This window comes from Micromys minutus (genome assembly GCF_963924665.1).
Source record: "Micromys minutus genome assembly, chromosome: 4".
Taxonomy (NCBI): Eukaryota; Metazoa; Chordata; class Mammalia; order Rodentia; family Muridae; genus Micromys; species Micromys minutus.
This window is the reverse complement of record NC_137973.1, coordinates 51,907,407-51,924,824: the sequence shown is the minus strand read 5'-3', so window position 1 is coordinate 51,924,824 and position 17,418 is coordinate 51,907,407. Positions and strand designations below refer to the sequence as shown.

Below are 17,418 nucleotides of genomic sequence, written 5' to 3'. Positions count from 1 at the left end.
TGCCATGCTTTGCTGCCATTTAGAAACAAGGCATATGACAGATTCCTGCAACAGTCTTTATGAATGAGATTTCTTATTAAAACTAATATTGAGCCATATTATTCTCCACCATGATCAATAACAACTACAGAGTCCTTCCTTAACCTTATCGTTTAAATTGATCAAGTCAAGCTGGTCTATCGAGTCCTGACCTTCATGTTTCCTTTTAGGGATTCTGGCCGCTCTGTCTTATATGTCAACAGCTTTTAATACCAGCATTTGGGGGAATTCTGCTATCCTGTGAAATTTAATCTCACCTATTTAAGCTTGCAGAAAGTACTAGAGGGAATTATTAACAGATTTTTCCCTCATCTTCTTAAAGGATGGCACTGAGTGATTGGCTGGTTTCCCCAAGGACTGAGGGCTGTGAACTGCTAGTGTGTCAGTAGCATCCTATTTAGCATGTGTGTGAGGTCACTAGGGAGCCTGAGAGACATTTGGAATCAGAATTGCATCAATATGCTGATGATGCCTCCCTATCTTCATCTCATCAAACCTATATCCTTCAGCATTAATGCTTTCTTAACTAAGATGGAAAGTACCTCCAAACAGCACACTGCTTATAGTTCTAATTAGACAGCTGGAAACTCATTGATGATACATTAGAGCAGTGGACCAGCAGCCTCAGCATCACCAGGGAACTTGTTAAAATGCAAATTCTCAGGCCCATACCAAACTTACTCTGAAAGAAACTCTGGGTACAGGACCCACTGGTCTGTGTTCAGCACTGTGATTTTTGATCCACTTTAAAATTTGAAAGCCTATGCATTAGAGAAACAGCATGCATTTGTTCTTGAAATTTTTATTCTGAGATGCTTCCTAGTGCTATTGATTGGAGGATTTTTGGATGCAGGCATATTGGTCTTGGTAATTGTGATGGTTAAATAATAATATAAAAAGTTTCTCATTGCTGTTGCTGTTAGAACATTTGGTCCTCAGTTGGCGGTACTGTTTGGGGAGGTGGTCCAATTTAAGAAAACTGTGCACAACTTTTGTGGACATGGCAATACCATAGTCTTGCCCTACTTTACACATTTTTTTTCCTGCTTCAATTTTGTTGTTGAGGTTGAAATCTCTCAACTTCTTGTTCCTGCAACATTCCTACCAACCTGTTGCACACACCCTAACCATCAATGACTTTCCATCTGGAAGCAAATACCCAAAGAAATTTTCTTCTACAAGTTGCCTTGGTTGTAGTGTTTTTATCACAGCAGCAGAAAAATAGAAAGTATTTTATATAACATAGAGAACAATAATTATTAAGAAGAACCAAACAAGGCACAGATTCTCGAGCAAGTTTCTGACCTCTGCATTCATTCATGTCTATTATTAAAGTTTCAGAAATGTCCTGTTGGTCTGCCTTCGTCTCTCTCAAAAACTTAATATTAAATTGAAGTTTTAAACCTATGAATGCGGAAGCACTCAGTGATGAGGCAATTTGTTAATAGAAAAACCATATCATTAAAACCTTTGGACAAGTACAATTGATTATGTACATATGGTATATGTACTTGAGGTTAAAAAAACATATAGGCTTTTTTCTTTAACACTCATTTACTTTAGGTAAATAGAGTGTGGCAGAAACACAGATATGTGGAGAGAAGGAAGCAAATGGGAAATTAGAAAAATATAGAATAATTTGGATACTATTTTATTTAAAAATAAGTCTTTGAACATAATCTCTCAAACCTCATGGACTGAAGTAGATAAATGGTACTTGATCTCCACCATGCTAACATCAAATTTCCACTATAAACATTCAAAGTTCTTTAGAAGTATACAGAACCAAGTGATGATGATGATGAATTAGCCTGGAACCTAAAAGAGGGGTAATATTCTAACTCAGAATGTCATAGACACTGGTTTGATACTCTAGCCTGAAATCCATATACATACATATGTAATACATATTATAACTATATATCATGTATATCATAACTCTAATAATGTTAATACATGACACTAATTTACCCATCTCATGTTAGGTTTTTTTTTTTTAAGTACAGAATAGAGTTTATTTAGGTCACAGGGGAGTTAAGAGGCTAGTAGAGGTAGAGAGGAATAGGAGAGGAGAGGCAGGCAATAAACAAATGGAGGAAGAGGGGGGAAGGAAAGAAAAAGTGGAAGGGTAAGAGCAAGAGAAGAGAGAGAGAGAGAGAGAGAGAGAGAGAGAGAGAGAGAGAGAGAGAGAGAGAGAGAGAGAGAGAGCAAAAACTCATGTTGATGCTTAACCTAAAAGCATTACATGGGCCTACTAAAAAATTAAAGCTCAGTTATTCTGAAAAATTAGTGAAAGAAATCATATTTTTGATCCTGTCTAGAGATGTTTGATTCTACAACTATTTATTGAACATTTTATATCAATGCTTGGTTAAAAAACTGGTAAAATGGAGCAAGGAAGATGACCACAGTATTCATGGATATAAATGTCAAGTTATTTGAGTAATATATTAAAGTTTTAGATTCTTGTAAAATAAGAATAAAGAAACACTTTTTCTAAATTAATCCCCAGATCAACTGGAATTCTACTAAAAGTCCACTGAAGGCAAGTAACTTCCTGAGGCCCATTCTGTCCTCTTAGCATTATGCATCCACACTTATCCTACTGGACCTGGCCCCCTCCTAAGTTACACCTACCTTGTAGTATCTTCCATTCTGTATACTATTACACTGATCAATAGTCTACTTGTTATTAGCCACTGACCAGAATCCTTGCTTCTATATCTACAATCCCATAGTCAAAATTCTGCAGAGTAGTAAGTCCAAAATGAAACTGAGGTCTTCATCATCCTGTATATAAAAGAGTCCCAAGGTTTTACTTTCTACCAAGTAGAAAGAAGCTTATAGGTGGTCATAATTCCTGGCTAAATCTTCATAGGCTGCCCAGTTATCATCTTCTCTTAACATTAACTCCCTAGGATGCTTCCTGTGTTATAACTAAGAACATCTAACTAGGTGCTTAATACTGGATGCCAATCTTCAGTCAATGTAATTTTTTCTATATACAAACTAATCAGAAATCCCATCCAGACCACTCTACATAAGAGAGAATTCCCTGCCTCTTCCTCTACCACATTCTGCACCCCAAAAGTTACCTGTACTCTCCATATGTCCTCATATCAGTACCTTTTTCCATAGTACAAGTTAGTTTTAAATAGACTACTGATGGTACAATACATTTTCTATCCACTTAAATAAGTGCACTGAGATCTTGTTTAGTCCCTTATTTACTAACCATAAGTTTTAGGCTGGCATGAAATTCTCTCTGCTGTATTCCAGCCATGTGAACTAATGCCTAGCATATGATAGTCAATGAATAAAATGTACATGAATATATTTACTTTCCTAAGTGATGACCTAGCCTGAGGTTTGTTATGTTTTGTTGTTGTTGTTTTGTTTTTATGAGTTTTATGCAAGACACAAAGAGGTGCCATGTATTTCTAGTCACTCTTTCTAATAGAAAGTGTGGAGAAATGATGATACTAGCAGGAAAGAAGTAATTAATACTGTCATTTGGAATGTTAAAATTTGTTTATGGACTTCCCTCCAAAAGTTATGTACAAATGCTTCTATGCCACTCAACAGTGCCACTGGGAGGTGACAGAAGCTCTAGGAGGTGGACCAAATTGGAAGAAATATATCACTGGAATAGTAACTCTGATGAATTTATTTTGTCTCGTTTCCCTGCCCACTGTCCCTTCATGACCAGCTGGAGGTGAGAAAACCTTGTTACTTGTTTCTACCACAGTGGTCTGCCAATAGTGACCTAAAACAAATCTTTGTTCTGTTCAGCTTTGATTTATATTGTTTTGTTTTTTTTATCCCAGGCCTTCTAGTCTCAACAAGTAGAATGACGATACATGGGATTAGCTTCTATTTCCAACCATCAAGGGTCAGTTTTTGGTCATCAAACCTTTTAAATCATAGGAACAGATGAAAATATAAAACATTTACTGTAAACATTGTTTTATTATTTTTTTTTTATATTCCCCAAGTCCAATACTATGCAAAGCAATAAAAATAAGTAAAATCAACTCCTGTTTCTCTTTTAATTTGGCTACTTAAATTGGTAGGATGATGTAAGAAAGCTAGTTAATGCCTAAATGTGTATTTCAGAAAAGAATCTTAGGATTGTAAGGAAACATGGAAAATACATATCAGAAGTGTAGATGGAGGAAAACACACAGAGCAAGGCTGACGTTTGCAGCCCAGCTATGAACCACAGGTGATGGATCATTTACTAAGGTCAATTTGTATTGTGGTTAATCCGCATCTGACAAATCACCCACCAACTGCAGTTATAATTCTTTCCTGATCGAGAGCCTCCAAGCATGTGTGGGCATTCTCGAGTAAATCAAATTCAAAATACTTATTTGAATAAAATGGGTAATCTATCTTTTCATAAATATACTCCGTCAAAGGCCTAACAACTAATATCCCTTTTAAAATATTATCTTTCTCTGATACCATTACAGAAAGATCAGAGTGTACACTGCTAGCTACTGTTTTAATAGAAGACTAGTCAAAATGAAATGTTGTATCTGTCATCTTTACTAAGTTAACTAAATACTCAATCTAAATGTGTTCATATGGAAGCTCTTTTAAAATACTCTGCTGAAATTTCAGTCAATTTTCTTTGTAGCAGAAACAGTTGACTCTAAATGTGAGCAGAGTGTGCATAAAACATATATATATATATATATATACATATATATATATATATAATACATGTATATACTATATTTTATACATTATATATTATATACGCCTATATAATATAATGCATATATTATTATATGCATATAATTAATGGCATATATACATATATGTCTCCATGTATAAATATTATATATATTCTAGTTTTATATGTGTATGTAGGTATATGTATGTATATATATATGTATATATATATATATATATATATATATATATTCTAGTATAGTTGGACTTCAGGGATATTAAATGTTTCCAATTATAATATTCATATAGCATCCACACATTTTATGAAAATTGCAGACTGTTGAGGTTATAGATTTAGCACATTTGACAGATACTAATTAGAATACACTTCAAAGATATTAAAACACTGATTATAAAATAGATAGACCAGTGATTTTGACCCAAATACATGTATCATTTTACTCAAATTAATATTTAAAGTTCCTTTTAAGTGGACTGTCAGAATGAAAATAATTACATATATCCTAGAATTCAATTATTATTTTTTTTTGTCTGTCCATTTTTAAGGACAGTCTAATTATTTAAATTAGGACTGCATATCAGCAGTGTCTTTGCCTAAAATCTGCAGGATTCCACCCTTAGCTCCTGCGGTGTGTCTACTTCACCTCCTCTGGAACAGCTCGGATATTAACAAAGCCCTTTCTGAAGACGACGAACACACGACCGGCTCCACAGCGCAGAGCGGATGTTGCACAGTCAAACGCAGTATCTCCAGCTCCAAGTACAATCACGGCTCCCCTCACAGATGGCAATGAAGAGTGACAGGCGCACATTCCTGAGCGATGAAAGGAAAACCCCATTTTCAAGTAGAGAAACCATTTCTGCATGACAGCTCCAAAGATACTTGTACTCAAAGCACTGTAAAATTGCATCTTGCCGTTTTCCAGGGTGGAGTGTCACTATCAAATTATTCTGCTTCGTTGAAAGACAGTTTTATTCCCATTTAAAAAATATGCTCATATATGTAATTTTATCCTCAGTACCCTTATCTTCCTTTCTTTTTCCCTTTAGATAAGGACTGCTATAACACTTTTAAAAATGTTTATTCATGATAACCAAAAGGAATCAGTTAAAAGTCTATCAAAGTCATGATGCATATTTTTTACATTTACCTAATTACATTTCTATACATCAGTGAAACAAAGAAATTTTTATAATCTCAGTCTATAATTTATAGCATTTTAAGACACTTCACATAATTGCTAACGTAACTCTACTTTATATTTTATATTTAGTAAGTGTTTAAAATTAAGATGTTGAGTAAATATCCTATTTGTAACTCTAGAGTCTTTTGTTAATAATGGCTACAATAGAGCTTTTTCTATTTATTGAATTTCTGACTTATTATGTGAAACTATAATATATATGTGTGTATATATATGCATATATACATATGTGTGTTCATAAACTGTTTTATTTAATTAATTCCATGCTTGTGTATGTGCAGGAATTCACATGTCACAGTCTACAGGGTGTAGTCAAAGAACTTCTTTCAGGTGAAATACCTCTTCTGCCACATAATGGGATCCAAGGATGGAACAAGTGTGTCAGGCCTACATACAAGGGCTTCTACTTGCTAAGCCATGCAACCTGCCAAGGAAATATAACTTCCTAAGTGTGTATTTCTCAGAGTATGTGTAGGAAGATCTGGCATCTTTATGAAGATCCTTGGAAGAAAAAGAAATTCAGATTGTGTTCTGTATTAGACAGTATGATATTATCAGTACTGTATTATAAATTGCTGATAAGATAAATTACTATAATTTTTGAAATGCCAACACAGATGATATTAGACCTATAATTTCGATAAATATAACCATTTTGTATAGTTGATTTTCTATTTGGGACTAGATAATTGACATTCTGTGATATTCAAACACAAGCTTGGTGCACCATGATCTTCCTGTGGAAAAACCCACAAGCTTGCAGGATTGAGGGGTTGGAATCAGATATGGAAGATAACCTTCACTGTCATTACCTTTCAAATGGTTTAATACTTGTCTGTTTAAATTTTTTAAGGGAAGGGAAGTATACATTTTTGATCATTTCTATACATAATTAGATGTTGGAGCAGGTATGTCTCACTTTCCTTAAAAAATAAATGTTAAAAAGGTTTAGACCATCTAGTTAAAAAAAAACAAACAAACAAAAAAAAAAAAAAACAAAAAACAAAAAGCTATAGCTTCTTTTCATGAAGACAAGGGCATTGATGAAGCCAACTTGGCATACTCTTCCCTTCAGGTTGTTCATCTTGGGGTACATGAAATAATAGGATGTCTATCAAAGTGTCTTCCTTTAACTGCTTAGAATTACTGCTCCAAAAGAGGCCTTGATCTTCATTCCTCTGCAGACACACATCATTTCAGACATGTGAAGACTCTTCCTACTTTAAAATAGCTCCCAAACTAGATATCTGGTCGTTATTGCTAGCATCTCTTCCAGTGTCTTCTCCAATCATTTGATTTTGAATTAGTTTTTCACATTGTACTTTAGACTTACATGGAACACACACTCACATACACACACACACACACACACACACACACACACACACACACACACACATTCCTGCAAATGGCTGTATCAGGTTTTAATGATTTTTTACCTTAGTGCTGTTTATTCAAGGATCCAGATGAGATATGAATAATGTCTTACTGGATTTGAATTTAATATAAACATAATGGGTAGAGCAACACAGACAACACTGGGACAGAAGACAGGTTTTACCTGTTTTACTAGCTTTGGCGACAAGTGGCAGAAAATCTTTGGATGTGTAAAATCCCTGGACTTGTGTCAAACCTTGGAAAATATGGTCCTTTTTGGGTTCTGGCAAGCCTATTAAATAAAGTTAAAATATATTAGCAATCACTTTACTGAATGGTTATTAAAATAAAGAAAATAGTGACAATCTTTAAGATACTGTGGTTCTTATTGGAAACATTTTCTATAAATACACAAAATAGGAAATGTAGATAACACAATTATACTGGCTGATTCTATATCAAGTTGACATGAGAAATAATCATCAGGAGGGAGCCTCAATTTAGATAATGCTTCCACAGGATCGGGCTTTGGGCAAGCCTATAGGGTAATTTATTAATTAGTGATTGATTGAAGAGGGCATGTCTATTATGCGTGTTATCATTCTTTGGCTGGTAGGCCTGGGTTATATAAAAAGAGGATGCTGAGCAAACCATAAGGAGCAATCTAGTAAGTAGCACGCCTCTATGACCTCTGCATTAGTTCTTGCCCTCCTGTTTGCTGCCCTGATTGGGTTCCTGTCTTGACTTTCCTTAATGATAAACTACTCTATAGAAATGTAGCAGAGGACAGCATGGTCTGGTTTTAGTGGGAGGAGAGGCCTTTGGTCCAGTGAAGTCACATTTTCCCAGTGTAGGGGATTGCCAAGGCACTGAGGTGGAGAGGGTGATTGGGAGAGGAAGAACCTTCCTGGAAAAAAGTGGACTGGAAGGGGTGATAGGAGAGGGAAAGGAGATAACATTTGAAATGTAAATGCAGAGAATATCCAATAAAATAACTTAAGAAAAAAAGAAATTTAAGCAAAACCCTTTCCTCCCCAACTTGCTTTTGGTCATGGTGTTTCATCACAGCAATTGTAACCATGATTATCAATGATCTTACAGATCTCATATCACTTTATTATAAAGTTAAATATATATATCAAAAACATTACATTATATGTATATGCATATACAGAGAGAAAATATTATGTAACAATATACAAATCATAGTATTAATGAGGAAATTATGCTATTCTTTATGCTTTAAGTAAAAATATTTAAGAGGATATAGAATGCTGAGTGGTAGAAACCTTTAAGGAAACTAAAAGCAAACAAACAAAAAAAAAACATAAAGACATATTCAATTAATTGACAAGCAAGTTTATTCTAGGAAAAATGAATATTAATATATCCCAAAGAAAAAATTTACTTTACAACAGTTCAGTTTCTCCTCAGTGTCAAACTAAGTACATGGAAGCGTGACTGACCAAGGTTGAGGAGATGGCTCAGCAAGTAAAGGTACCTAGTGTACAAACCGCCAGACCTGAGGCTTGAACCCATGGAAAGAAGAAAAGGACAAGAAATGCTACAAAAATGTTTTCTCACTTCCCGATACTTTCCATACACACACAGACACACACACAGAGAGAGAAAGGCATAGTAATATAAATAATAAAGAATTAGTGGTTAAACAGAAGACCTTTAAGAAAGTAATAAAGTATTAATTCCATGCCTGGATAATACAAATATAATTCTTTGTATATATTAGTCCTAAATATTAATAAGCATTAACACAACCTGCTGTCTGTGTAAATTGACTTGTATCTGTATGATTTCAGAACTGACCAGTGGGATTTGGATACAATAATATTTTTTATTCATTCATTCATTCATCATTGTTCACTTGGATCAAGACATGGGCAAAGACAATTGGGTTTCTTATTATTTCATTTAAATCTACATTTGGCACTATGATGGATTTATCATTTACTGGGTCAGAGTTTTCCTATAAATGTTTCAAAGGGAATTGGCAAGATGTTCTGAGTTATGAATGTTGGCTTAAGAAGATGAAAAATGAGCCAGAACTAGACAGATTCAGTATAATTAAGTCATCCATGCACCCCACACAGCTCAGGTCACCTATTGAGTCTGAAGAGTCGCAAAGACCTTGCTTCTGGTCCAGGACATTGAGGTCTCAATGTGATAACTTTAACACTCTGGTCATGGCACTGTGGAAAATCAGTGCCTGTAATGCTCAGGTGGAACCAGGAGCAGGTCTTGGTCACCAGACAGATTTTGAAGCAAGTCCCTTTTCACCCACTTCACACATCTGTGATTTTGTGCAAGATCCTGTGATCACTTACTTTATGTGTCAACTTGACAGAACCAGCTATTCACTAAAATAGAAAGCTGTGTGTTAATGTTGATGCCTCTAAAATGTCATTTAAAACTGTAATTGTATGACTTGCGTTGAAGACTACCGTATTAGTGTAGGCTGGCCTTATTCTATCAGTAAAAGGCCTTAAGAAGAAAACTATGTTTCCCTGAATAAGAAGAAAAACTTGATTTTATACTGAACTGAACAACAGGGACCCAGCTCAGTCAGAATAGTAGATTGGTGGCATGCACAAAGCCTTGGTCCCCATTTCACCACTGCACAAACTAGGTGTGGTAGAGCATGCCTGCAACCCCAGCCGTGGGGGAAAGGCATTAGCTCAAGTTCAGTTTATGGCCAACATTGGGAGTTGTGCCAGCCTGAACTACAGGCTAGTTCCATGTCCTTAGCCAGTCTATCCTATGTCAACCTTATTCTTCCCCTTCCCCTGCCATCAGTCATTTCTCTCCCTTCTGCCTCCCTTATTGCCTGCCCCTAGTGTGTCTGTGTGTGTGTGTGTGTGTGTGTGTGTGTGTGTTTTCTATTTTAACACAATTTTCTTTCTGAGAGGTCTCTTGGCTTATTACAGATTTCTCAGTTTCTTCTTTCAAAGATACAGTGACTACTGCCAGTACATTCTCACATTCTCTCTCTGTCTCTCTCTCTCTGTCTCTCACTCTGTCTCTCTCTCTGTCTCTGTCTCTGTCTCTCTCTCTCTCTGTCTCTCTCTGTCTCTCTCTCTCTCTCTCTCTCTCTCTCTCTCTCTCTCTCTCACACACACACACACACACACACTCCTATTGGCTCTATTTTCCCAGGGATCTCTGACTTCAAGCCCCCCATTCTCTCAGATAATCACCATTTCTATTAAGCAGGTAAACGTGTCACTACTCTCAAAGTGAGAGATTTAGAGATAGCCATGCTGCTGTGCATTCTTATGTCATCGAGACCTGGTACATAATGAATGTTCAATCAACCTTTGCCATAAGATAGCCTTATTTATGCCATAGTTCATAATTTTTTCAAACTTCACATCTTCTAGTATGAAAAGAATAAAGTTTAAATCATAGTAAAATATTAGATCTCAGTGAATTTAAGTAAAGAAGGAAAGAAAAATGAGGCAACCTTAAGTGAAATATGAAAGTTTCAAATCCCCATCTATCAAAAGATGACTTCCCTGAGAGTTGATGGCATATTAATAAATAAGGTTTGTGTCTACATGGAGATTAAGTCAAAGTGACACAGAGATGGCTTTTTAATTCAACTTTCAGTAGGAAGATGAAAGTTTATGAATAAAAGGGGATGGGCAATGATTTGACAAACAAAACAGTACCATGCTGCTCATTAATGGGCATGTCTAGCAAAGACTCCAGGGCAAATCAATGCTTTTTAGGGAAGTTTCCAGAGGATTGATTGTTGCTGCTTTATTATACAAACCAACATTTCCCTAAAAAGTAAAGAAAAACAGTAATTCTCAGCTGCTCTCAGTAAGAAAGTAAATCCTGCTTATATAGACATTTTATTATTCAAAATCTATTTACTATAAGCATCACAAAGATTGAGTGATAGGTAGGGAATGTGCATGATTAATTCATTTAAAATATCTAAACAATTCTATGGTACACAAGATGTTATTTCTATTCACATTTTAGATAGGAGAAAACTGAGCCAAACATGACCGGAATATTCGTGACAGTCTCAGAACAAGTTTTTCTCTGTCTTTCTCTTTCTCTTTCTGTCTCTGTCTGCTTGTATGTCTGACTGTGCGTCTGTGTATGTCACTATGTCTATATGTGTATACATGTGTACAAGTGCTCATGTATGGTTAGTCCAGAGGTTGATGTCAAATGTCATCCCCTAGTTCTTTCAACCAAGGTAAGTTTTGGAAACAAAGACTGTGAGTTATTCTGGATGCCATCCACTTGCCTAGACTGACTGGTCAACAGTCCCTAGAGATGATCTTGTCTCTGCTTCCCACTTGCTGGCATTTACAGTGCACACAAACCATTCCAGGCCCTGGCTCCCAAGCATGTTGGATTCTGAATGTAGACACTCTCACTTGCTCAGTAAGCATTAATCGACCACACCAGCTTCCCAGCCTGCGTAAGGGCTGACTTTTCCATATGGAAAGTTATAATTGGAACTAGATATAATCCATGCATATTAGTAGTATTCTAAGGAAGCAATGCAAATGCATATACTCAGTTTCCCTGGCAAACTATGGTATGGGCAAATAGCATGTTACACAGAACAAACGTATGACCAGTTTCCATTCTTCCGATTGAGAAAATTTTGTGTGATTCTGTGCACTGTGTACTGGCTGTTTTGTTTTGACACAAGCAGGAGTTATCACAGAGAAAGAAGCTGCAGTTGAGAAAATAGCTCCATGAGATCCAGGTGTAATGCATTTTCTCAACTAGTGACCAAGAGGGAAGGGCCCAGCCCATTGTGGGTGGTGTCATTCCTAGTCTGGGAAATCTGGAATCTATATGAAAGCAAGCTGAGCAAGCCAGGGGAAGCAAGCCAGTAACATTCCTCCATGGTCTCTGCATTAGCTCCTGCTTTCTGGCCTTCTTGAGTTCTAGATCTGAGAACTAGAACTAGAACACAAGAAGTTCATTCCTAAACCACACAGGGACCCTACAAGGAAAGAGAACTTCAGACCAATCTCCTTTATGAACATTGATGCAAAAACACTCAATAAAATTATTGCAAACCCAATCCAAGAACATATCAAAATGATCATTCACCGTGATCAAGTAGGCTCCATCCCTGGGATACAGGGATGGTTTAATATATGGAAATCCATCAATGTAATCCACCATAAAAAAAAAAAAAAAAAAAAAAAAAAAAAAAAAAAAAAACTCAAAGAAAAAAAAAAAAACACATGATCATCTCACTAGAGGCTGAGAAAGTATTTGACAAAATTCAACACGTCTTCATGTTAAAAGTTTTGGAAAGAGCAGGAATCTAAGGCCCATATGTAAACATAATAAAAGCAACATAGAGCAAACCAATAGCCAACATCAAACTAAATGGTGAAAAACTTGAATCAATCCCACTAAAATCAGGGATTAGACTGTCCACTCTCCCCCTACCTTTCAACATAGTACTGGAACTCCTGGCTGGAGCAATTAGACAGCAAAAGGAAGTCAAAGGGATACAAATCGGAAAGAAAGAAGTAAAAATATCACTATTTGCAGATGACATGATAGTATAATGAAGTGACCCTGAAAATTCCACCATAGAACTTCTGCAGCTGATAAACAAGTTCAGCAAAGTGGCTGGATATAAAATTAACTCAAACAAATCAGTAGCCTTCCTCTACTCAAAGGACAAACATGCTGAGAAAGAAATTAGGGAAAAGATACCCTTCACAATAGTCACAAACAATATGAAATACCTTGGTGTGACCCTAACTAAGCAAGTGAAGGACCTGAATGACAAGAACTTCAAATCTCTGAAGAAGGAAATTGAAGAAGATCTCAGAAGATAAGAAGATCTCCCATGCTCATGGATTGGAAGGATTGGCATTGTAAAAATGGCCATCTTACCAAAAGCAATCTACAGATTCAATGCAATCCCCATCAAAATTCCAACCAAGTTCTTCATGGAATTGGAAAGATCAATGTGCAATTTCATCTGGAATAACAAAAAATAAAAAAAAAAAAAACCTAGAATAGCAAAATCTATTCTCAAAAACAAGAAATCTTCTGTGGCACTCACCATCCCTGACCTCAAGCTATATTGCAAAAGCAGTTGTGTTAAAAACCACATGGTACTGGTACAGCAATAGGCCGGTAGATCAATGGAACAGATTAGAAGATCCAGAAATGAACCCTCACACATATGGCCACTTGATTTTTGACAAAGGAGCCATAAACATTCAATGGAAAAAGGACAGCCTATTCAACAAATGGTGCTGGTCTAACTGGCACTTATCATGCAAAAGATGAAAATAGACCCTTTCTTATCTCCTTGTACAAAGCTCAAGTGTAAGTGGATCAAAGGTATCCACATTAAACCAGATACAATGAAACTATTAGATGAGAAAGTAGGGAAAACCTTAGAACACATAGGCACAAGAGAAAATTTCCTGAACAAAACACCAATGGCTCAAGCTCTAAGGTCAAAGATTAACAAATGGGACTTAATGAGATTGCAAAGTTTCTGTAAGACTAAGGACATTGTCAAGAAAACAAAACAGCAACCAACAGAATGGGAAAAAATCTTTACCAACACCACATCAGATAGAGGCCTAATATCCAAGGTATACAAGGAACTCAAAAAGCTAGATACCAGAGAATCAAATAACCCTATTAAAAAATGGGGTACAGAGCTAAACAAAACATTCTTAGTTGAGGAACACCGAATGGCCGAGAAACATCTGAGGAAGTGCTCCACATCCTTAGCCATCAGGGAAATGCAAATCAAAACAACCCTGAGATTCCACCTCACACCAGTCAGATTGGCCATGATCCAAAACTCAGATGACAGCAGATGCTGGCAAGGCTGCAGAGAAAGAGGAACACTTCTCCACTGTTGGTGGGGTTGCAAACTAATACAACCACTCTGGAAATCAGTCTGGCGATACCTCAGAAAATTGGATATAGTACTACCTGAAGACCCAGCTATTCCACTTCTGGGAATATACCCCAGAGACACTTTAATACACAACAAAGATATATGTACTACAATGTTCATAGCGGCTCTATTTATAATAGCCAGAAGCTGGAAAGAACCCAGATGTCCTTCAGAAGTTGAATGGATACAAAAATTGTGGTACATTTACACAATGGAATACTACTCAGCCACCAGAAACAATGACTTAACCAAATTCTTAAGAAAATGGCTGCATCTAGAGAATATCATCCTGAGTGAGATAACCCAGTCACAAAAGAACAGACATAATATGCAGTCACTGATATTGGGATGCTAACCCCAGAGGCTTGCACTCCCCCAGAAACAACTCACAGACTGTATGAAGTCAAAGAAATAAAGAAAACAAAACAAAAAATATTTACAAAACAAGAAGATTTTGACTATTTCCATGTTGCGTTTTGTTTTGCATGTACTTTACGCTCATTGTAACTACTAGGTTTTCAATGCATACTGTCAAGCCTTTGAAAAAATCAAGTACTGACTAAAAAATATATTCATATAGTTTTGTGTAAAAATTATTTTAAAATCTAAAAAAACAGTACTGATAAAAATGTATAATTTTAAGCCAAAAATGTTTAAAATCTGTACATTTATCTTTGTTTTGTAAAATAAAGTTGTTTTAAAAAAAAGACAACCCTGAGATTCCACCTCATACCAGTCAGAATGACTAATGTAAAAAATTCAGATGACAGCATATGCTGGCAAGGATATGGAGAATAAGGAACACTCTTCCACTGTTGCTGGAGTTGTAAGCTGGTCCAACCACTCTGGAAATTAGTCTGGCAGTTCCTCAGAAAATTGGACATAGTCCTACCTGAAGACCCAGTTATTCCACTTCTGGGCATATACCCCAGAGATGCCCCAACAATAAGGACACACACTTCATTATGTCCATAACAGCCCTATTTATAATAGCCAGAAGCTGGAAAGAACCCAGATGTCCTTCAGTAGATGAATGGATACAAAAATTGTGGTACATTTACACAATGGGGCACTACTCAGCTATTAGAAACAATGACTTTATTAAATTTCTAGAAAAATGGATGTATCTAGAGAATATCATCCTGAGTGAGGTAATCCAGTCAGAAAATAATAGACACAATATGCAGTCACTGATAATTGGTACTAGCCCCAGAAAACTCTGAATACCCAAGGAAGCAACTCACAGACTATATGAAGCTCAAAAAAAGTACAGACTGCTTTTGTGGTTTGTGCTTATTTTCTCTAGCAAACATCCTTCCTGAAGCATTTTTTGTTTTAAGTGTGACTCTCTTGGGCTTCTGCTGGTTATTTTTTTAATATTTGATATTCTTTGAAAAAATGTGTCTTCTTTTGTTTTCAAATCACATCTCTCTGGATAAACTACAACATAAATAACAGCAACTCACATAGGAGCCCTATTATACAAATACATATCAAGTTCTGAACTTTTTATTAACATGAACAAAATACTGAATATTCTGCAATGTATTATCATCCAATAAGTAGTAAAGAAAGAATCAATTATTTGACTTGATCTTTATAGTTGTAGTGGGCTGTACTTGAAAAATTACAGATATTCAAGGACATTTGCTTAGGTAGCTCATTGGGCCCCTTCTTTGTGTTAATACAATTCAGCAAGAATTGAGTGAGATATATTAACTTAAATGTGGGGTGAGAACTGAGAATGGTGATACAGAGAACTGCTAGATAAATGTGTTTTGTAGAGTTGTCCTGAGTACAAGCCTGCAGCTTACAGAGAGTGATGATGCTCTAGGTACTGGTGTTCTCAACAGCTACACAGGATATTGTTATGTCTTACATTTTTAAAAAACCAGACATTAGGAAACAAAACACTACAGACATATTACCATCCTCAGGTTGATAAGATATAGCTGATGTCAGATGTCAGAAGACCTGGAGTGAATAAGTAAGCGTGACTTACCATGTGGGTGCTAGAAACCACATCCAGGTCCTCTACAGAGAATTTGGTGTTCTTAAACTCTAAGATTCTCCAGCTTATAAAATTTTTTTTAAAATTATATTTATACCTATATTTTTATCTACATTTATATCTATATTTATATCTATATCTATCATCTATCATCTCTCTATATATATATCATCTATCTATCTATCTGTAAAAAGGCAATTACAATTCCTTCAATTTATTTGCAAAACTCAAGACTATTTAAACTCATTTGTTTTATTAGTTTGAAAGGGATACCAGAACATTTTAGTTTCTGGGTATAGTATTATGCTATATAAGATTAAAATTAATTCTTTTGCTCAACTTTTCCAGTGCACATAATCCAACTGAAGTCTCTAAATAGATTGCCTGCCTCTTATTGTCTTGTGGTTTCTTCTGAGATCACACTTCCTTCTTGGAGAACATAGCATGTGTACTGTGGATACTGGTATGTGTGTATGTGTGTGTGTGTGTGTGTGTACATATGTATATAGTTTAGTTACAAAGCATCTGACTCTCATGTGTTAGCCCCTGTAAATTAGGGCTCTAATGTAGGAAGAGTGGGTTTCATTATTCTAGTTCTATACTAAGGAAATGTTTTGGATAAGAAGAAGATTAAAATATCCAGAAAGACTAAACACATTCATTAGACAAAGTGTCTGAAAGAGACTTAGATAAAATTCACCAACAATGTTGTAAAACAATTCATTTTCTTGTGCTTTTTATTTCTTTTAAAATTCTTACAGTAAACAGAAATACTTGTATAATAATTTGTAAAATGAGAAATAATAGATAAAACTTTTGAAGGCAGATTTTGCTATCATTTTCTTGGTAAAAATCTTTATATAATTCAATGTAATGACACATTTCAGTGTTCAAGAATTAAATGCCCACTTAACCCCATTTACACAATATCTTTGTACATTAAAGAACTATTGATGAATAGATTGGTATTATAGTCTAGAAAATGGCATTTTAGGTTAGATTAAAAATGATGGAAACAAAGTTATTCTTCTATTTTACTTGTTCTGCAGATTACAATGAACTCATCCATGTGTGCTCAAAACAAAATAGAGTAGAAAACTAGAGATGGAGCACTGGTTGTGATTTTCATTTCAGAGCATCAAGAATTG

General features: G+C 35.6%; 1 protein-coding gene across 1 annotated transcript in view; it reads right to left on the bottom strand.

Moving 5' to 3' along the window:
* Window positions 1-17,418, bottom strand: part of DPYD (dihydropyrimidine dehydrogenase) — an 878,881-nt gene that overhangs the window by 519,217 nt on the left and 342,246 nt on the right. The window contains exons 9-10 of the mRNA XM_080916202.1: window positions 7,507-7,614; window positions 5,385-5,554 (exon numbers count right to left, since the gene is read on the bottom strand). Coding sequence (XP_080772328.1) covers window positions 5,385-5,554; window positions 7,507-7,614 — 278 coding nt within the window. The remainder of the gene's footprint in view (window positions 1-5,384; window positions 5,555-7,506; window positions 7,615-17,418) is intronic.